This window comes from Pelobates fuscus, chromosome 1, assembly GCF_036172605.1.
Source record: "Pelobates fuscus isolate aPelFus1 chromosome 1, aPelFus1.pri, whole genome shotgun sequence".
NCBI lineage: Eukaryota > Metazoa > Chordata > Amphibia > Anura > Pelobatidae > Pelobates > Pelobates fuscus.
The window spans coordinates 4515701-4539861 of record NC_086317.1 but is presented as its reverse complement, the minus strand read 5'-3'; the positions used below and the strand labels follow the sequence as shown (position 1 = coordinate 4539861).

General features: G+C 47.0%; 1 protein-coding gene across 1 annotated transcript in view; it reads right to left on the bottom strand.

The window, feature by feature from the left end:
- LOC134586338 (T-cell surface antigen CD2-like) overlaps positions 1–24161 on the bottom strand; it is a 103713-nt gene that overhangs the window by 15956 nt on the left and 63596 nt on the right. Inside the window, exon 4 of the mRNA XM_063441807.1 lies at positions 3137–3253. Coding sequence (XP_063297877.1) covers positions 3137–3253 — 117 coding nt within the window. The remainder of the gene's footprint in view (positions 1–3136; positions 3254–24161) is intronic.

The following is a 24161-nucleotide window of genomic DNA, read 5'->3' as shown; positions in this document are numbered from 1 at the left end:
GAGATTTGGGTTATGTCGGGGGTGGGAGGGCAGATATATGGATAGTGTGGGAGCTGAGGAGGGCAGTTATTGAGTTATAGATAGAGTAGGGGCTGGGGGGCAGATATATGGTTAGTGTGGAGGCTGGGAGGGCAGTTATATGGGTAGCGTGGAGGCTGGGAGGGCAGATATTGAGATATGGTAGCGTGGAGGCTGGGAGGGCAGATATGTGGGTAGTGTGGAGGCTGGGAGGGTAGATATATGGTTAGTGTGAGTGCTGGGAGGGCAGATATATTGGTAGTGTGGAGGCTGGGAGGGCAGATATATTGGTAGTGTGGAGACTGGGAGGGCAGATATATGGTTACTGTGGGGACTGGGAGGGCAGATATATGGTTACTGTGGGGACTGGGAGGGCAGATATATGGGTAGTGTGGGGACTGGGAGGGCAGATATATGGGTAGTGTGGAGGCTGGGAGGGCAGATATATGGGTAGTGTGGGCGCTGGGAGGACAGATATATGGTTAGTGTGGAGGCTGGGAGGGCAGATATATGGGTAGCGTGGGGACTGGGAGGGCAGATATATGGGTAGTGTGGGTACTGGGAGGGCACATATATGGGTAGTGTGGGCGCTGGGAGGGCAGATATATGAGTAGTGTGGAGACTGGGAGGCAGATATATGGGTAGTGTGGGCGCTGGGAGGGCAGATATATGGGTAGTGTGGGCGCTGGGAGGGCAGATATATGGGTAGTGTGATGACTGGTAGGGCAGATATATGGGTAGTGTGGAGGCTGGGAGGAGAGATATATGGGTAGTGTGGGCGCTGGGAGGGCAGATATATGGGTAGTGTGGGGACTGGGAGGGCAGATATATGGGTAGTGTGGGCGCTGGGAGGGCAGATATGTGGGTAGTGTGGGGACTGGGAGGGCAGATATGTGTAGTGTGGGGACCAGAAGGGCAGGTATATGGGTAGTGTGGAGGCTGGGAGGAGAGATATATGGGTAGTGTGGGCGCTGGGAGGGCAGATATATGGGTAGTGTGGGCGCTGGGAGGGCAGATATATGGGTAGTGTGGAGGCTGGGAGGGCAGATATATAGGTAGTGTGGGGACTGGGAGGGGAGATATATGGGTAGTGTGGGGACTGGGAGGGCAGATATATGGGTAGTGTGGGGACTGGGAGGGCAGATATATGGGTAGTGTGGAGGCTGGGAGGGCAGATATATGGGTAGTGTGTGGGCTGGGAGGGCAGATATATGGGTAGTGTGTGGGCTGGGAGGGCAGATATATGGGTAGTGTGGGGGCTGGGAGGGTAGATATATGGGTAGTGTGGAGGCTGGGAGGGCAGATATACGGGTAGTGTGGAGGCTGGGAGGGCAGATATATGGGTAGTGTGGAGGCTGGGAGGGCAGATATATGGGTAGTGTGGAGGCTGGGAGGGCAGATATATGGGTAGTGTGGGGACTTGTAGGGCAGATATATGGGTAGTGTGGAGGCTGGGAGGGCAGATATATGGGTAGTGTGGGGATAGGGAGGGCAGATATATGGGTAGTGTGGAGGCGGGGAGGGCAGATATATGGGTAGTGTGGGGGCTGGGAGGGCAGATATATGGGTAGTGTGGGGGCTGGGAGTGCAGATATATGGGTAGTGTGGAGGCTGGGAGGGCAGATATATGGGTAGTGTGGGGACTGGGAGGGCAGATATATGGGTAGTGTGGAGGCTGGGAGGGCAGATATATGGGTAGTGTGGAGGCTGGGCGGGCAGATATATGGGTAGTGTGGAGGCTGGGAGGGCAGATATATGGGTAGTGTGGAGGCTGGGAGGGCAGATATATGGGTAGTGTGGAGGCTGGGAGGGCAGATATATGGGTAGTGTGGGGGCTGGGAGGGCAGATATATGGGTAGTGTGGAGGCTGGGAGGGCAGATATATGGGTAGTGTGGAGGCTGGGAGGGCAGATATATGGGTAGTGTGGGGACTGGGAGGGCAGATATATGGGTAGTGTGGGCACTGGGAGGGCAGATATATGGGTAGTGTGGGGACTGGGAGGGCAGAGATATGGGTAGTGTGGAGGCTGGGAGGGCAGCTATATGGGTAGTGTGGAGGCTGGGAATACAGATATATGGGTAGTGTGGGCGCTGGGAGGGCAGATATATGGGTAGTGTGGAAGCTGGGAGGCAGATATATGGGTAGTGTGGGCGCTGGGAGGACAGATATATGGGTAGTGTGGAGGCTGGGAGGACAGATATATGGGTAGTGTGGAGGCTGGGAGGCAGATATATGGGTAGTGTGGAGGCTGGGAGGGCAGATATATGGGTAGTGTGGGCACTGGGAGGGCAGATATATGGGTAGTGTGGGCGCTGGGAGGGCAGATATATGGGTAGTGTGGGCGCTGGGAGGACAGATATATGGGTAGTGTGGAGGCTGGGAGGGCAGATATATGGGTAGTGTGGGCGCTGGGAGGACAGATATATGGGTAGTGTGGAGGCTGGGAGGGCAGATATATGGGTAGTGTGGAGGCTGGGAGGGCAGATATATGGGTAGTGTGGGGACTGGGAGGGCAGATATATGGGTAGTGTGGGCGCTGGGAGGGCAGAGATATGGGTAGTGTGGAGGCTGGGAGGCAGATATATGGGTAGTGTGGAGGCTGGGAGGGCAGATATATGGGTAGTGTGGGCGCTGGGAGGGCAGAGATATGGGTAGTGTGGAGGCTGGGAGGCAGATATATGGGTAGTGTGGAGGCTGGGAAGGCAGATATATGGGTAGTGTGGAGGCTGGGAGGGCAGATATATGGGTAGTGTGGAGGCTGGGAGGGCAGATATATGGGTAGTGTGGGTGCTGGGAGGGCAGAGATATGGGTAGTGTGGAGGCTGGGAGGCAGATATATGGGTAGTGTGGAGGCTGGGAGGGCAGATATATGGGTAGTGTGGGCGCTGGGAGGGCAGAGATATGGGTAGTGTGGAGGCTGGGAGGCAGATATATGGGTAGTGTGGAGGCTGGGAAGGCAGATATATGGGTAGTGTGGAGGCTGGGTGGGCAGATATATGGGTAGTGTGGAGGCTGGGAGGGCAGATATATGGGTAGTGTGGAGGCTGGGAGGGCAGTATAATGAGACGTCGGGTGAGTATTTGTGAGTTTTATTTCCAGAATCGATTGAAGTCTTACCATCTCTCCCGTGTGTCTTGTCACATCGGAGCTTTATACAGTAAATCAATAAAATAAGGAAAATGATGAAAGCGATTCCCCCTCCGGTAACACCAAGAATCATGTAAATCGTCCAAACTGGGATTGACAAAAAACACAGAAAATCAAGATTAGCCAAAATAAGACACTTAAAGCAAGTCTGTGTCTATCGATATTAAGGGAGAAATAAAAAGATAAATGTACGCTTTTTTTTTGTTTTGTTTTTTAACCCCTTCAGGACGGAGTCATTAGTACACGTTCTGATCAAAACAAAACGTAAACAAAAACTGGAATTTGCGCTACATGTCTGTTCAACCGTAATTCACCTCTTTCATATTAAATGCACCCACACTTATTATATATCATTTTGTTCAGGAGAAACAGGGCTTTCGTTTCATATAAAATATTTATATATGAAACAATTTATTATGAATAAAATTAAAAAAAACTGTGAGAAATTTTAATTTCTGTTTTTACATTTTTAGTTCCGCCTCACATTTTAGCTGTAAATGTCATAATACTGTTAGGTTTTACTGCAACAAAATGCCCATATTTGTAATCAGCGATGTCTCACGAGTACAACAGTACCCCCCATTAACAGGTTTTATGGTGTTTTGGAAAGTTACAGGGTCAAATATAGAACGTTCCCTTTTAAAATTGAAATTTGCCAGATTAGTAATGTTACCTTTGAGACGGTGTGGTAGCCCAGGAATGAGAATTACCCCCATAATGACATACCATTTGAAAAAGTAGACAACCCAAGGTATTGAACGTGGGGTATGTTTAGTCTTTTTTAGTAGCCACTTAGTCACAAACACTGGCCAAAGTTAGCGTTCATATTTGTTTTTGTGTGAAAAAAGCAAAAAACTAATATTTGGCCAGTGTTTGTGACAAAGTGGCTACTAAAAATGACTGGACATACCCCATTTGCAATACCTTGGGTTGTCTACTTTTGCAAATGGTATGCCATCATGGGGGTAATTCTTATTCCTGGGCTACCATACGGTCTCAAAGGCAACATAACTAATCTAGCAAATTTCAATGTCAAAAAAATGAAATGCAAGCCTTATATGTGACTCTCTAACTTTCCAAAACACCATAAAACCTGTACATGGGGGGTACTGTTATTCTCGGGAGATTTCACTAAACACAAATATTAGTGTTTTAAAACAGTAAAACATATTACAACAATAATATAGTCCATAAAAGTGCCGTTTGTTTGTAAAAAATGCAAAAAACTTCACTTTTACTTAAAATATCATTTTTGTAATACAATTTACCAGTTTTAAACACTAATATTTGAGTTCAGCGAAGTCTCCCGAGTAAAACAGTACCCCCTATGTACAGGTTTTAGGGTGTCTTGTAGAGTTACAGGGACAAATATAGTGCTTGCGAATTAAATTCTCTGCACTTTCTCCCTGTGTTGTCAGGCATGTCAATCAAATTGTAATTAATCAAATGACATAATTATGTTAAAAAATTACTTAAATCTACACGTAGAATTTTTTAATATATATGCATTTAAAGGTATTTAAATTCTACGTGTATACTAATGTAATCTTTTATGTAATTATATGTATTTATCTCTATATATATATATTTGCGGTTATTTGCATTTTATATATAGATAGATATATATAGAATGTCATTCTAAGTGTATTCTGTTACCAATATATATATATATTAATAACAAAATACAGTTAGAATGAAATTACATATGAATATATAATTTATTTTACATTTTGTTTCAATATTTTATTTATTTATTTATTTTATTTATTTATTATTGTAATTATACGTATTTATATATATATATTTAATATGTGTATATATCTATTATATATATAATATATATACATATTATATATATGTAACGTCATTCTAAGTGTATTTTAATACTAATATTAATATTAAAATACATTACGTATGACGTTACATATATATAATATTTATATATATTATACATATAATATATATACATATATTATATATATAAAAATGCATTTAATTTATTTTTAAACATGTTAATTTTTTATTTTTTTACACTACCTGCCAGCAGGGGGACTGTCTAATATTTTAGACAGACCCCTGCTGGCAGATCCATAGCCACCTATGGGGACCATGTGATCGCTCTTTGAGAGCGATCACATGGCCCCCGGGGGCCTCATTTGCCGGAGGGGGGCTGCCTGGGCTCTCAGGCAGCCCCCCAGAAGAGGATTGCGGCGGAGGTGAGTATGCCGGACCTCCAGGGGCTGCAAGCCGTTACGGCGTTCTATGCTGCCGCAACGGCTTTAAAGCCCTTTAAAACCGCGACGGCATAGAACGCCGTAATGGCGTTAAGGGGTTAAACACCCTCCTTTCTAAAAAATATTCTGCACTTGCGCGAAACCTGGTGGGCGGTAAGGAAATGTTTCCATCAAGAAAGATGCATTATTATTTATTTATTTATTTATTAAAATTCTTAAGAAACGCAGTCTTATTACCCATAGGGTCTCGATGCGCATACCAGCAATCAAAAACAAGCAAAACAATATCCAGCACACAACAGCATTATAATCACATGCATTTGAACCAGGTTAAAAATGTCATGTAATCCCGTATGCCTGAGCAAATAAAACTGTTTTTAAGCTCCGGCGGAACTTCAGTAGATCATTCTCAAGTCTTAATGTCAGAGGCAGGGAGTTCCAAAATTGCGCTCCCTGAACATCACTCGTCCTCCCTCCGCACTTTTTCTTTTTAAAATTTGGAATCTTCAATAAGGCTAAATCAGCCGATCTCAAGGATCGACTGGGAGCATAGCGTGTGAATTTATCCTTCAGATAGTCTGGTCCCATACCGTGGATTGCCTTATATACCAAACAACCATTTTTAAACAGAACCCGTTCACGAACGGGCAGCCAGTGCAGGGCTTTTAAAGATGGAGTGATATGGTCATTGCGGGCCACACCCGTAAGTAGCCTTGCAGCTGCGTTCTGTATCAACTGTAGCTTGTGTATGATGTTCTGAGGCAGTCCAAGGTACAGGACATTGCAGTAGTTCAATCGGCTACCGATGATGGCGTTGACCACCGAGATTTGATCGGAGGGGGCAATAAATCTAAAAATAGACCTCAGAAGCTTCAGGTGGTAGTGGCAAGAGCTTACCACCTGATTGATCTGGGGCTTCAGTGTCAACCTAGAGTCGAAAATGACTCCCAGATCTCTGACCTTGGTGGCAGGACTCGGAGATGGAGAAAACGAGTCCGGCCATGAGGGAAAGATACTATTCACCTCCTGGTTACTGAAGATGATGCATTCAGTTTTGGAGCCATTAAGTTTTAAATAATTGGCTCCCATCCACGACTGGATATCCTGTAGGCAGGAAGAAAGATTGATTTGATCCTCCTTTTTCTTGGCCAGGCGAAAGTACAACTGGGTATCGTCGGCATAGATATGATAGGGAAGCATGTGGCGGCGGATGATATGGGTCAGTGGCCTCATATAGATGTTAAACATGATTGGAGATAAAGCCGAACCCTGGGGGACTCCACACGTCAGGGCGATGTTAGAGGAGTAAAATGTTCCCAATTTTACCCTTTGAACCCTGTCGTGGAGAAACGAGGTCACCCAAGCCAGCGCCCTGTCATCCACACCAGCCACAGTAAGTAGCCTCTCTGTCAATCTATCATGATCGATGGTATCGAAGGCCGCCGATAAATCCAGGAGTACCAGGGCAATTTCCTCCCCTCTGTCCAAGGCCCACAGGAGATCGTCGTGGACTTTAACCAGGGCAGTCTCTGTCCCTCTACCAGGTCGAAATCCCGATTGGAAGTCATCCAGAATGTAATTAGATTCCAGGTGAGGCTGAATCTGCCATACCGCCGCTCTCTCGATGATCTTGGCCAAAAAAGGCAAGGTGGAAATAGGTCGATTGTTGCTCAACTCGGAGCGTGGCACAGTTGGAGTCTTCAGCAGGGGGATAACCACAGCCTGCTTCAGAATGCCGGGAAACACTCCGGTGGCAAATGACATACTAACAATGTCTGCAATATAGGGGGCCAAAACATCAGCGGCATCCTTCACCAGCTGAGCAGTGCAGGGATCCAGCGATGAGGACGATGCCCTGAGAGACTTGAGGATGATCAAAATCTCGGGTGTACTAACGGGTTTAAAATTCGAGAACATCGTGGGCGGTAGGTAGAAAAAGGTTGACTACCCCTGATCTAATCACAATACACATAGCGCCCACTGCTGATTACTGCTGGTACTGCTCCTTATAATACATGTCTTACCTTCCCTACTAATCACACTACACATAGCTCCCACTGCTGGTTACTGCTGGTACTGCTCCCTATAATACATGTCTTACCTTCCCTACTAATCACACTATACATAGCGCCCACTGCTGGTTACTGTTGGTACTGCTCCCTATAATACATGTCTTACCTTCCCTACTAATCACACTATACATAGCTCCCACTGCTGGTTACTGCTGGTACTGCTCCTTATAATACATGTCTTACCTTCCCTACTAATCACACTATACATAGCGCCCACTGCTGGTTACTGCTGGTACTGCTCCCTATAATACATGTCTTACCTTCCCTACTAATCACACTATACATAGCGCCCACTGCTGGTTACTGCTGGTACTGCTCCCTATAATACATGTCTTACCTTCCCTACTAATCACACTATACATAGCTCCCACTGCTGGTTACTGCTGGTACTGCTCCCTATAATACATGTCTTACCTTCCCTACTAATCACATTATACATAGCTCCCACTGCTGGTTACTGTTGGTACTGCTCCCTATAATACATGTCTTACCTTCCCTACTAATCACACTATACATAGCTCCCACTGCTGGTTACTGCTGGTACTGCTCCCTATAATACATGTCTTACCTTCCCTACTAATCACACTATACATAGCTCCCACTGCTGGTTACTGCTGGTACTGCTCCCTATAATACATGTCTTACCTTCCCTACTAATCACACTATACATAGCTCCCACTGCTGGTTACTGCTGGTACTGCTCCCTATAATACGTCTTACCTTCCCTACTAATCACACTATACATAGCTCCCACTGCTGGTTACTACTGGTACTGCTCCCTATAATACATGTCTTACCTTCCCTACTAATCACACTATACATAGCGCCCACTGCTGGTTACTACTGGTACTGCTCCCTATAATACATGTCTTACCTTCCCTACTAATCACACTATACATAGCTCCCACTGCTGGTTACTGCTGGTACTGCTCCCTATAATACATGTCTTACCTTCCCTACTAATCACACTATACATAGCGCCCACTGCTGGTTACTGCTGGTACTGCTCCCTATAATACATGTCTTACCTTCCCTACTAATCACACTATACATAGCGCCCACTGCTGGTTACTGCTGGTACTGCTCCCTATAATACATGTCTTACCTTCCTTACTAATCACACTATACATAGCTCCCACTGCTGGTTACTGCTGGTACTGCTCCCTATAATACATGTCATACCTTCCCTACTAATCACACTATACATAGCTCCCACTGCTGGTTACTGCTGGTACTGCTCCCTATAATACATGTCTTACCTTCCCTACTAATCACACTATACATAGCTCCCACTGCTGGTTACTGCTGGTACTGCTCCCTATAATACATGTCTTACCTTCCCTACTAATCACACTATACATAGCTCCCACTGCTGGTTACTGCTGGTACTGCTCCCTGTAATACATGTCTTACCTTCCCTACTAATCACACTATACATAGCGCCCACTGCTGGTTACTGCTGGTACTGCTCCCTATAATACATGTCTTACCTTCCCTACTAATCACACTATACATAGCGCCCACTGCTGGTTACTACTGGTACTGCTCCCTAAAAATACATGTCTTACCTTCCATACTAATCACACTATACATAGCTCCCACTGCTGGTTACTACTGGTACTGCTCCCTATAATACATGTCTTACCTTCCCTACTAATCACACTATACATAGCTCCCACTGCTGGTTACTGCTGGTACTGCTCCCTATAATACATGTCTTACCTTCCCTACTAATCACACTATACATAGCTCCCACTGCTGGTTACTGCTGGTACTGCTCCCTATAATACATGTCTTACCTTCCCTACTAATCACACTATACATAGCTCCCACTGCTGGTTACTGCTGGTACTGCTCCCTATAATACATGTCTTACCTTCCCTACTAATCACACTATACATAGCTCCCACTGCTGGTTACTGCTGGTACTGCTCCCTGTAATACATGTCTTACCTTCCCTACTAATCACACTATACATAGCGCCCACTGCTGGTTACTGCTGGTACTGCTCCCTATAATACATGTCTTACCTTCCCTACTAATCACACTATACATAGCGCCCACTGCTGGTTACTACTGGTACTGCTCCCTAAAAATACATGTCTTACCTTCCATACTAATCACACTATACATAGCTCCCACTGCTGGTTGCTACTGGTACTGCTCCCTATAATACATGTCTTACCTTCCCTACTAATCACACTATACATAGCTCCCACTGCTGGTTACTACTGGTACTGCTCCCTATAATACATGTCTTACCTTCCCTACTAATCACACTATACATAGCTCCCACTGCTGGTTACTGCTGGTACTGCTCCCTATAATACATGTCATACCTTCCCTACTAATCACACTATACATAGCTCCCACTGCTGGTTACTACTGGTACTGCTCCCTATAATACATGTCTTACCTTCCCTACTAATCACACTATACATAGCTCCCACTGCTGGTTACTGCTGGTACTGCTCCCTATAATACATGTCTTACCTTCCCTACTAATCACACTATACATAGCTCCCACTGCTGGTTACTGCTGGTACTGCTCCCTATAATACATGTCTTACCTTCCCTACTAATCACACTATACATAGCGCCCACTGCTGGTTACTGCTGGTACTGCTCCCTATAATACATGTCTTACCTTCCCTACTAATCACACTATACATAGCTCCCACTGCTGGTTACTGCTGGTACTGCTCCCTATAATACATGTCTTACCTTCCCTACTAATCACACTATACATAGCTCCCACTGCTGGTTACTGCTGGTACTGCTCCCTGTAATACATGTCTTACCTTCCCTACTAATCACACTATACATAGCGCCCACTGCTGGTTACTGCTGGTACTGCTCCCTATAATACATGTCTAACCTTCCATACTAATCACACTATACATAGCTCCCACTGCTGATTACTGCTGGTACTACTCCCTATAATACATGTCTTACCTTCCCTACTAATCACACTATACATAGCTCCCACTGCTGATTACTGCTGGTACTGCTCCCTATAATACATGTCTTACCTTCCCTACCAATCACACTATACATAGCTCCCACTGCTGGTTACTGCTGGTACTGCTCCCTATAATACATGTCTTACCTTCCCTACTAATCACACAATACATAGCGCCCACTGCTGGTTACTGCTGGTACTGCTCCCTATAATACATGTCATACCTTCCCTACTAATCACACTATACATAGCTCCCACTGCTGGTTACTGCTGGTACTGCTCCCTATAATACATGTCTTACCTTCCCTACCAATCACACTATACATAGCTCCCACTGCTGGTTACTGCTGGTTCTGCTCCCTATAATACATGTCTTACCTTCCATACTAATCACACTATACATAGCTCCCACTGCTGGTTACTGCTGGTACTGCTCCCTATAATACATGTCTTACCTTCCCTACTAATCACACTATACATAGCTCCCACTGCTGGTTACTGCTGGTACTGCTCCTTATAATACATGTCTTACCTTCCCTACTAATCACACTATACATAGCGCCCACTGCTGGTTACTGCTGGTACTGCTCCCTATAATACATGTCATACCTTCCCTACTAATCACACTATACATAGCTCCCACTGCTGGTTAGTACTGGTACTGCTCCCTATAATACATGTCTTACCTTCCCTACTAATCACACTATACATAGCGCCCACTGCTGGTTACTGCTGGTACTGCTCTCTATAATACATGTCTTACCTTCCCTACTAATCACACTATACATAGCGCTCACTGCTGGTTACTGCTGGTACTGCTACCTATAATACATGTCTTACCTTCCCTACTAATCACACTATACATAGCGCCCACTGCTGGTTACTGCTGGTACTGCTCCCTATAATACATGTCTTACCTTCCCTACTAATCACACAATACATAGCGCCCACTGCTGATTACTGCTGGTACTGCTCTCTATAATACATGTCTTACCTTCCCTACTAATCACACTATACATAGCTCCCACTGCTGGTTACTGCTGGTACTGCTCCCTATAATACATGTCTTACCTTCCCTACTAATCACACTATACATAGCGCCCACTGCTGATTACTGCTGGTACTGCTCTCTATAATACATGTCTTACCTTCCCTACTAATCACACTATACATAGCTCCCACTGCTGGTTACTGCTGGTACTGCTCCCTATAATACATGTCTTACCTTCCCTACTAATCACACTATACATAGCTCCCACTGCTGGTTACTGCTGGTACTGCTCCTTATAATACATGTCTAACCTTCCATACTAATCACACTATACATAGCGCCCACTGCTGGTTACTGCTGGTACTGCTCCTTATAATACATGTCTTACCTTCCCTACTAATCACACTATACATAGCTCCCACTGCTGGTTACTACTGGTACTGCTCCCTATAATACATGTCTTACCTTCCTTACTAATCACACTATACATAGCTCCCACTGCTGGTTACTTCTGGTACTGCTCCCTATAATACATGTCTTACCTTCCCTACTAATCACACTATACATAGCTCCCACTGCTGGTTACTGCTGGTACTGCTCCATATAATACATGTCTTACCTTCCCTACTAATCACACTATACATAGCTCCCACTGCTGGTTACTGCTGGTACTGCTCCCTGTAATACATGTCTTACCTTCCCTACTAATCACACTATACATAGCGCCCACTGCTGGTTACTGCTGGTACTGCTCCCTATAATACATGTCTTACCTTCCCTACTAATCACACTATACATAGCGCCCACTGCTGGTTACTACTGGTACTGCTCCCTAAAAATACATGTCTTACCTTCCATACTAATCACACTATACATAGCTCCCACTGCTGGTTACTACTGGTACTGCTCCCTATAATACATGTCTTACCTTCCCTACTAATCACACTATACATAGCTCCCACTGCTGGTTACTGCTGGTACTGCTCCCTATAATACATGTCTTACCTTCCCTACTAATCACACTATACATAGCTCCCACTGCTGGTTACTGCTGGTACTGCTCCCTATAATACATGTCTTACCTTCCCTACTAATCACACTATATATAGCTCCCACTGCTGGTTACTGCTGGTACTGCTCCCTATAATACATGTCTTACCTTCCCTACTAATCACACTATACATAGCTCCCACTGCTGGTTACTGCTGGTACTGCTCCCTGTAATACATGTCTTACCTTCCCTACTAATCACACTATACATAGCGCCCACTGCTGGTTACTGCTGGTACTGCTCCCTATAATACATGTCTTACCTTCCCTACTAATCACACTATACATAGCTCCTGTAACGGTATGCGGTATAATCGTCCACGACATCCGTTGGTATCTTCAGGAAATCCACAGTCAGAGTAGGAAGCAAGGCAATATTCCCAATCCTCCCAATAACCGGACGAAACACAGTTTGGGAGTCAACTAACTCGGTTTATTCACAAGCAGCGTATTTATACAGTTCCCCATGCAAGGGGTTTCCACACAGATCATCCAGGGGATTTCTCCCAACATGCATTGTGACTTTCCCAACAGGCATTGCGACACGAGAGGGATACTCCCACTAAAATGGACGACTAAGTGGATTATCCCCTCGTGTAGCAAAACCGACAATTGACTCTAAAATCCATAATTCACATAATATTCGGTACTTTGGAATAATCGAACGTTCGGTAGATAGCTGGGGTCGGAGCGCACACTTTGTGAGAATACCGCTCCGATCCCAGCTGAATTGACCGAACGCCGCACATAATACATTTAAACAGGAACGTTGGTTTAAAAGTACCGAATAAGTACGGGACATATAATGTACCGAACGCGGGACTCCCGAACGCTCTGGAACTCCAGCGGGGCTCGGATCATCGAGTAGCCGTTTTCAAGTCCAGGCTCTCGACGACCGAACACCGCTGCAGAGACAAAGGATCCAAGATGGCCGACCGCCGCATGGTCGGTAGTGGATCGACGGCCACCTAGGAGAGCCCTTAATTACCGATTGCAACAATGTTGCAATCGGTTACTTGGTACCACACGACTTGGGAGTGTGTGGTCGACCTGGGGAGCCCGTATTCGTACGGCGAATGGCCAGGATAGCCGTGTTTTTCGTCGTACGAATGCTGGTACGCTGGCAGCGTACGGCTGCCAGCGTGCGAACGGCCATAGCACAATACATACACATTTAACGGAACACATCATACAGTCAGCCTACGGACAACCTATACTGCATATAGTCCAGAAGTGGCTAGATTTGCCACAATGCTCCCCCAGAACCAAGCCGGCATACACAGTCTGATCCCAACGGATCGGCTTGGGGATGTCCGGGAGAGTACTCACAGATCACTTCTCGAGTTCAGTCTGTCTGGATAACCCGTCAGCGTTACCGTTTTGTTTTCCGGGCCGATAGTGAATGGTAAAGTCAAAGGGCTGCAGCGCCAAACTCCAGCGCAGCAGCCGGGCATTGTCCCCAGATACACGGTTCAGCCACACTAACGGGTTGTGATCTGTGAGTAAGGAAAAAGGTTGTCCGTACAAATATGGCTGTAACTTTTTGAGGGCCCACACCACGGCCAGGCATTCTTTCTCGATGGCAGCGTAGCTCACTTCACGCGGTAGTAACTTGCGGCTTAGGTAAGCTACGGGGTGTTCTCCGCCATCGGCTCCCACTTGGCTCAGTACTGCTCCCAATCCAAACATTGAAGCGTCTGTGTGAACAAGAAATCTTTTAGTTGGATCAGGAGCCGTCAACACAGGAGCATTAGTTAGAGCCGTTTTGAGTTGCTGGAATGCCTGCTCACACTCTGGGGCCCAGACAACCTGTCGGGGAAGGTTCTTTTTAGTCAAGTCCGTCAGGGGTTTGGCCAGGGTGCTATAGTCTGGAACAAACTTCCGGTAGTAGCCGGCCGTCCCTAAAAACGCCAGCACCTGAGTCTTAGTCCTGGGGGTAGGCCACTTTGCTACGGCCTCAATCTTGGCTGGCTCGGGTCTCTGCTGCCCACACCCTACTCGGTGTCCCAGATACTGCACCTCAGCCATACCTATGTGGCACTTGCTAGGCTTTAACGTTAACCCAGCCTCCCCAATACGATCTAGGATCGCCCCTATGTGGTGTAGGTGGTCCTCCCAGGTCTGGCTAAAGATGGCTATGTCATCTAGATAGGCACAGGCATACTCTTGGAACCCGTCCAGTAGCCGATCTACCATCCGCTGAAAGGTAGCCGGAGCGTTTTTCATTCCGAAGGGCATGACCTTGAAATGGTACAGGCCAAACGGAGTGACAAACGCCGACTTGGGGACGGCGTCATCGGCTAGTGGAATTTGCCAGTATCCCTTACACAAATCAATGGTAGTGAGATACTGGCCCCGTGCCATCTTATCTAACAGCTCGTCTATCCGGGGCATCGGGTAGGCATCAGACACCGTTTTGTCATTTAGCCTCCGGTAGTCGACACAGAACCGAGTGGTGCCATCCTTTTTCGGTACTAGGACTACCGGCGATGCCCAGGGGCTATCGGAGGGTTCGATAACCCCTAGCTGTAACATCTCATCTAGCTCGGCTTTCATATGGGTACGGACGGATTCCGGAACCCTATATGGAGCCTGTCTCATAGGTAGCTGTCCCAGGGTGTCTACTCGGTGAGTGGCTAGCGGAGTGTAACCAGGTAAATTGGAGAAGGTAGCCCCTTTGGCTTCGATCAGCGCTTGTACCTGGGCACGCTCATGGGCGCTTAGCCGCTCCCCCAGCTGAACTCCCTGGGAGGGCTCTATCGGTGCCTCGGGTTCTAGTAGGTCAGGTAAGGGTAGGTTCTCCTGATCCTCTAAGGAGGAGGCGCAGATGGCCGTCACATCCTCGATCCTCTCATGGTAGGGTTTGAGCAGGTTCACGTGGAGCATGCGTCTCTTCCCTACCCCTGAGCAGGGGCCGATCACATAGGTAGTGTCGCATCGCTGCTCCACTACCTGGTATGGGCCTTGCCAGATGGCCTGCAGCTTGTCTGTGCGGACAGGTTTTAAAATTAAAACCTTCTGTCCCACCTGAAAGCTGCGGTCTCGGGCTCCTCTATCGTACCAGCGTCGCTGTCGTTGCTGGGCCGCCTGGAGGTTGGTGTGTACAGCCTGAGTGAGCGCCTCCAGACGGTCCCTGAATTCCAGGACGTATGATATGATAGGGGTCTCGTTGGTAGTACTCTCTCCCTCCCAATGTTCCCTAATTAAGTTCAAGGGTCCCCGCACCCTCCTCCCAAATAGTAATTCAAACGGGGAGAATCCGGTCGACTCCTGGGGAACCTCTCTATAAGCAAAGAGTAGGTGAGGTAGAAACCTCTCCCAGTCTTTGTGGGTCTCCCCGAACGTCCGAAGCATCTGCTTCAGTGTCCCGTTGAACCTCTCACATAACCCATTGGACTGGGGGTGGTAGGCGGAATTAACTATTGGCTTAATGCCACATACCTTCCACATATGTTGAGTAACTTCGGCCGTAAACTGGGTACCTCGGTCCGAGATTATCTCTTGGGGGAACCCTACCCGGGAAAACACTTTCATTAATGCCTCCGCTACGGTCTCGGCATGTATATTAGTGAGGGCCACAGCTTCGGGGTACCTGGTGGCGTAATCCACTACAGTCAGAATGTACCTTTTGCCAGAGGGACTGGGTTTTGGCAGGGGCCCTACGATATCTACCGCTACGCGGCTGAAGGGCTCTGCGATAATGGGTAGGGGACATAGCTTGGCCTTGTGGCGATCCCCTCGTTTACCTACTCTCTGACATACGTCGCAAGAGGTGCAATACTGGCGCACATCCTGCGAGATGCCGGGCCAGAAGAAGGCATGCGTTAAGCGGTACCGGGTACGGGTCATCCCTAGGTGTCCTGACAAGGGAATGTCATGAGCAATTCTAAGCAGCTCCTGTCTATACTTTTGCGGTACCACTAGCTGCTTGTTAGTCAGGGTGACAGACCCCCCCACATCTTTAGTCGTGACACGGTATAACAACTCCTTCTCCCAGATGTACCGCTCCCCCTCTAGCCCGGTTTGGTCTGTTTGTGCCCGGTCTCTATATACTTGGAGGGTGGGGTCGGTCTGGACTTCGGTCGCAAATGTAGTCGGGGTATCCCAGGACATGGGGGTCGGTTGGGGAGCATGGTCTCTTACCTGAGCCTCAGAGTGTATCGGTGTAGCCGTGGTGCGAGCCTGCTGCCGGGTGGTTACGGGGTGTGCCTCCTGATAGGGAGTCTGGGGAATAAAAGCGGAAGTCATTTGGCCTAAGTCATTCCCCAGCACAACATCTGCAGGTAAATTTTGCATAAGCCCTACTTCCACAGTCCCCTCTCCCACACCCCAATCCAAGTGTACTTTGGCAGTCGGTAGCCGGTATACTGCTCCCCCGGCCACCCGTACTGCCACTGACCCGCCAGTGTGGGTTGCGCCCGGGACCAAATGTGGTGCAACCAAAGTCAAAGTGGCTCCCGAATCCCTGAGCCCTTGTACCTCCTTGCCCTCTAGGGTTACTAGCTGCCGATGATGTTGTCGGTTGTCGGTGGCTCGGACCGACATTACTTCGTGGAGCACCCCTAGCGGCTCCTCAACTTGAGCGCTCAGCAATTCTTGGGTGACGGGGGCTACCTGGTAATGGTGTGCAGCAGCCCTTGGTGCCAAATTTTGTCGCACCTGATTCCAAGCCTGCCGGCTCCGGTTTTGGGTGCACTCCCGAGAAATGTGTCCCCACTGCTTGCAGGTGTGACACTGAATGTTAGCCCGGCCGTTGTATCGGGAGGGGGGTGGTGGAGTATTCAGTGCTGGCCTGTGCAGGGGTACAGTGGGGCCGGTAGGAGTAAAATTATGGGGTGGCCCGGTAATCCGAGGGAGGGCCTTATTCTGTGATCCGTGATGCCTCCGGGCATCAAAATGCTGATCCGCCAATCTAGCGGCTTCGGGTAGGGTGAGGGGTTTACGGTCTCTCACCCATTCTTGTGCGTCTGGGGACAAGCCATTAAAAAACTGCTCCAGTAGCATAAGCTGTCGTAACTCCTCCATATTAGTGGCGTTGCTGGCCTGTATCCATCCTTGCGATGCTTGATCCAGCTTGTGTGCCCACTCTGCGTGAGAATCTTTCTCCGGTTTGCGCAAGCCCCTGAACTTGCGCCGGTATGCTTCTGGGGTGATAGCATACCTCTCCAAGATCGCCCTCTTTACTTTAGGGTAATCTTTGCTGTCCTCTCGAGGTACAGCACGGTAGGCTTCAGCTGCCCTACCCGATAATTTACCGGCCAGCAGCGGTACCCATACTGCGGGTTCCAGATCGTGCAAATCGCACAGCCGCTCAAAATCCTGTAAGTACCCATCGATTTCGTCCTTTTCTTCACAAAACGCTTTAAAGGCGTGATGTGGGACTTTGGGCTTTATTTGTCCATAGGTGGAGGCAGTAACAGACTCTGCCCTAGGTGGGGTTGCTGGTGGGTTGGTTGCCAGCAGATAGTCTTGTACATCCGATATCATCACGGTCAGCATTTCCAACGATACTGGTTGCGGCAGAAACTCCAACCTGGTTCGTAGCTCTTTTTGGAATGGGGTCTCTTCCTTGGCTGGTGGAGGTGTAGCGCTGCGGGCTCTGTCTCCCTCCATTAGTTCCGCGATCAGCACAGCCTTAGATTTGTTGCTGGCTATCTTGCCCCTGGCTTCCAGTAGCTCTTTTAAAGTCTGTCGTTTCAGTATGGTGTAGTCAATCTCCATACGAATTGCCCTTGCTTTCCTTGTTCGGTAGTTCCAGTTTACACGAACGCTGCTTTTTCGGCTGTAAGGTTCGGATCCCGTCGCTTGCCACCAATTGTAACGGTATGCGGTATAATCGTCCACGACATCCGTTGGTATCTTCAGGAAATCCACAGTCAGAGTAGGAAGCAAGGCAATATTCCCAATCCTCCCAATAACCGGACGAAACACAGTTTGGGAGTCAACTAACTCGGTTTATTCACAAGCAGCGTATTTATACAGTTCCCCATGCAAGGGGTTTCCACACAGATCATCCAGGGGATTTCTCCCAACATGCATTGTGACTTTCCCAACAGGCATTGCGACACGAGAGGGATACTCCCACTAAAATGGACGACTAAGTGGATTATCCCCTCGTGTAGCAAAACCGACAATTGACTCTAAAATCCATAATTCACATAATATTCGGTACTTTGGAATAATCGAACGTTCGGTAGATAGCTGGGGTCGGAGCGCACACTTTGTGAGAATACCGCTCCGATCCCAGCTGAATTGACCGAACGCCGCACATAATACATTTAAACAGGAACGTTGGTTTAAAAGTACCGAATAAGTACGGGACATATAATGTACCGAACGCGGGACTCCCGAACGCTCTGGAACTCCAGCGGGGCTCGGATCATCGAGTAGCCGTTTTCAAGTCCAGGCTCTCGACGACCGAACACCGCTGCAGAGACAAAGGATCCAAGATGGCCGACCGCCGCATGGTCGGTAGTGGATCGACGGCCACCTAGGAGAGCCCTTAATTACCGATTGCAACAATGTTGCAATCGGTTACTTGGTACCACACGACTTGGGAGTGTGTGGTCGACCTGGGGAGCCCGTATTCGTACGGCGAATGGCCAGGATAGCCGTGTTTTTCGTCGTACGAATGCTGGTACGCTGGCAGCGTACGGCTGCCAGCGTGCGAACGGCCATAGCACAATACATACACATTTAACGGAACACATCATACAGTCAGCCTACGGACAACCTATACTGCATATAGTCCAGAAGTGGCTAGATTTGCCACAGCTCCCACTGCTGGTTACTACTGGTACTGCTCCCTATAATACATGTCTTACCTTCCCTACTAATCACACTATACATAGCGCCCACTGCTGGTTACTACTGGTACTGCTCCCTAAAAATACATGTCTTACCTTCCATACTAATCACACTATACATAGCTCCCACTGCTGGTTACTACTGGTACTGCTCCCTATAATACATGTCTTACCTTCCCTACTAATCACACTATACATAGCTCCCACTGCTGGTTACTGCTGGTACTGCTCCCTATAATACATGTCTTACCTTCCCTACTAATCACACAATACATAGCGCCCACTGCTGATTACTGCTGGTACTGCTCTCTATAATACATGTCTTACCTTCCCTACTAATCACACTATACATAGCTCCCACTGCTGGTTACTGCTGGTACTGCTCCCTATAATACATGTCTTACCTTCCCTACTAATCACACTATACATAGCGCCCACTGCTGGTTACTACTGGTACTGCTCCCTATAATACATGTCTTACCTTCCCTACTAATCACACTATACATAGCGCCCACTGCTGGTTACTGCTGGTACTGCTCCCTATAATACATGTCTTACCTTCCCTACTAATCACACTATACATAGCGCCCACTGCTGGTTACTACTGGTACTGCTCCCTAAAAATACATGTCTTACCTTCCATACTAATCACACTATACATAGCTCCCACTGCTGGTTACTACTGGTACTGCTCCCTATAATACATGTCTTACCTTCCCTACTAATCACACTATACATAGCTCCCACTGCTGGTTACTACTGGTACTGCTCCCTATAATACATGTCTTACCTTCCCTACTAATCACACTATACATAGCTCCCACTGCTGGTTACTGCTGGTACTGCTCCCTATAATACATGTCATACCTTCCCTACTAATCACACTATACATAGCTCCCACTGCTGGTTACTACTGGTACTGCTCCCTATAATACATGTCTTACCTTCCCTACTAATCACACTATACATAGCTCCCACTGCTGGTTACTGCTGGTACTGCTCCCTATAATACATGTCTTACCTTCCCTACTAATCACACTATACATAGCTCCCACTGCTGGTTACTGCTGGTACTGCTCCCTATAATACATGTCTTACCTTCCCTACTAATCACACTATACATAGCGCCCACTGCTGGTTACTGCTGGTACTGCTCCCTATAATACATGTCTTACCTTCCCTACTAATCACACTATACATAGCTCCCACTGCTGGTTACTGCTGGTACTGCTCCCTATAATACATGTCTTACCTTCCCTACTAATCACACTATACATAGCTCCCACTGCTGGTTACTGCTGGTACTGCTCCCTGTAATACATGTCTTACCTTCCCTACTAATCACACTATACATAGCGCCCACTGCTGGTTACTGCTGGTACTGCTCCCTATAATACATGTCTAACCTTCCATACTAATCACACTATACATAGCTCCCACTGCTGATTACTGCTGGGACTGCTCCCTATAATACATGTCTTACCTTCCCTACTAATCACACTATACATAGGTCCCACTGCTGATTACTGCTGGTACTGCTCCCTATAATACATGTCTTACCTTCCCTACTAATCACACTATACATAGCTCCCACTGCTGGTTACTGCTGGTACTGCTCCCTATAATACATGTCATACCTTCCCTACTAATCACACAATACATAGCGCCCACTGCTGGTTACTGCTGGTACTGCTCCCTATAATACATGTCTTACCTTCCCTACCAATCACACTATACATAGCTCCCACTGCTGGTTACTGCTGGTTCTGCTCCCTATAATACATGTCTTACCTTCCCTACTAATCACACTATACATAGCTCCCACTGCTGGTTACTACTGGTACTGCTCCCTATAATACATGTCTTACCTTCCCTACTAATCACACTGTACATAGCTCCCACTGCTGGTTACTGCTGGTACTGCTCCCTGTAATACATGTCTTACCTTCCCTACTAATCACACTATACATAGCGCCCACTGCTGATTACTGCTGGTACTGCTCCCTATAATACATGTCTTACCTTCCCTACTAATCACACTATACATAGCTCCCACTGCTGATTACTGCTGGTACTGCTCCCTATAATACATGTCTTACCTTCCCTACCAATCACACTATACATAGCTCCCACTGCTGGTTACTGCTGGTACTGCTCCCTATAATACATGTCTTACATTCCCTACTAATCACACTATACATAGCTCCCACTGCTGGTTACTGCTGGTACTGCTCCCTATAATACATGTCATACCTTCCCTACTAATCACACAATACATAGCGCCCACTGCTGGTTACTGCTGGTACTGCTCCCTATAATACATGTCATACCTTCCCTACTAATCACACTATACATAGCTCCCACTGCTGGTTACTGCTGGTACTGCTCCCTATAATACATGTCTTACCTTCCCTACTAATCACACTATACATAGCTCCCACTGCTGGTTACTGCTGGTACTGCTCCCTATAATACATGTCTTACCTTCCCTACCAATCACACTATACATAGCTCCCACTGCTGGTTACTGCTGGTTCTGCTCCCTATAATACATGTCTTACCTTCCCTACTAATCACACTATACATAGCTCCCACTGCTGGTTACTACTGGTACTGCTCCCTATAATACATGTCTTACCTTCCCTACTAATCACACTATACATAGCTCCCACTGCTGGTTACTGCTGGTACTGCTCCCTATAATACATGTCTTACCTTCCATACTAATCACACTATACATAGCTCCCACTGCTGGTTACTGCTGGTACTGCTCCCTATAATACATGTCTTACCTTCCCTACTAATCACACTATACATAGCGCCCACTGCTGGTTACTACTGGTACTGCTCCCTATAATACATGTCATACCTTCCCTACTAATCACACAATACATAGCGCCCACTGCTGGTTACTGCTGGTACTGCTCAATATAATACATGTCTTACCTTCCCTACTAATCACACAATACATAGCGCCCACTGCTGATTACTGCTGGTACTGCTCTCTATAATACATGTCTTACCTTCCCTACTAATCACACTATACATAGCTCCCACTGCTGGTTACTACTGGTACTGCTCTCTATAATACATGTCTTACCTTCCCTACTAATCACACTATACATAGCTCCCACTGCTGGTTACTGCTGGTACTGCTCCCTATAATACATGTCTTACCTTCCCTACTAATCACACTATACATAGCGCCCACTGCTGGTTACTGCTGGTACTGCTCCCTATAATACATGTCTTACCTTCCCTACTAATCACACTATACATAGCGCCCACTGCTGGTTACTGCTGGTACTGCTCCCTATAATACATGTCTTACCTTCCCTACTAATCACACTATACATAGCGCCCACTGCTGGTTACTACTGGTACTGCTCTCTATAATACATGTCTTACCTTCCCTACTAATCACACTATACATAGCTCCCACTGCTGGTTACTGCTGGTACTGCTCCCTATAATACATGTCTTACCTTCCCTACTAATCACACTATACATAGCGCCCACTGCTGGTTACTGCTGGTACTGCTCCCTATAATACATGTCTTACCTTCCCTACTAATCACACAATACATAGCGCCCACTGCTGGTTACGACTGGTACTGCTCCCTAAAAATACATGTCTTACCTTCCATACTAATCACACTATACATAGCTCCCACTGCTGGTTACTACTGGTACTGCTCCCTATAATACATGTCTTACCTTCCCTACTAATCACACTATACATAGCTCCCACTGCTGGTTACTGCTGGTACTGCTCCCTATAATACATGTCTTACCTTCCCTACTAATCACACTATACATAGCTCCCACTGCTGGTTACTACTGGTACTGCTCCCTAAAAATACATGTCTTACCTTCCATACTAATCACACTATACATAGCTCCCACTGCTGGTTACTGCTGGTACTGCTCCCTATAATACATGTCTTACCTTCCCTACTAATCACACTATACATAGCGCCCACTGCTGGTTACTACTGGTACTGCTCCCTAAAAATACATGTCTTACCTTCCATACTAATCACACTATACATAGCTCCCACTGCTGGTTACTACTGGTACTGCTCCCTATAATACATGTCTTACCTTCCCTACTAATCACACTATACATAGCGCCCACTGCTGGTTACTGCTGGTACTGCTCCCTATAATACATGTCTTACCTTCCCTACTAATCACACTATACATAGCGCCCACTGCTGGTTACTGCTGGTACTGCTCCCTATAATACATGTCTTACCTTCCCTACTAATCACACTATACATAGCGCCCACTGCTGGTTACTACTGGTACTGCTCCCTATAATACATGTCATACCTTCCCTACTAATCACACTATACATAGCTCCCACTACTGGTACTGCTCCCTATAATACATGTCTTACCTTCCCTACTAATCACACTATACATAGCTCCCACTGCTGGTTACTGCTGGTACTGCTCCCTATAATACATGTCTTACCTTCCCTACTAATCACACTATACATAGCTCCCACTGCTGGTTACTGCTGGTACTGCTCCCTATAATACATGTCTTACCTTCCCTACTAATCACACTATACATAGCGCCCACTGCTGGTTACTGCTGGTACTGCTCCCTATAATACATGTCTTACCTTCCCTACTAATCACACTATACATAGCTCCCACTGCTGGTTACTGCTGGTACTGCTCCCTATAATACATGTCTTACCTTCCCTACTAATCACACTATACATAGCTCCCACTGCTGGTACTGCTCCCTATAATACATGTCTTATCTTCCCTACTAATCACACAATACATAGCGCCCACTGCTGGTTTCTGCTGGTACTGCTCCCTATAATACATGTCTTACCTTCCCTACTAATCACACTATACATA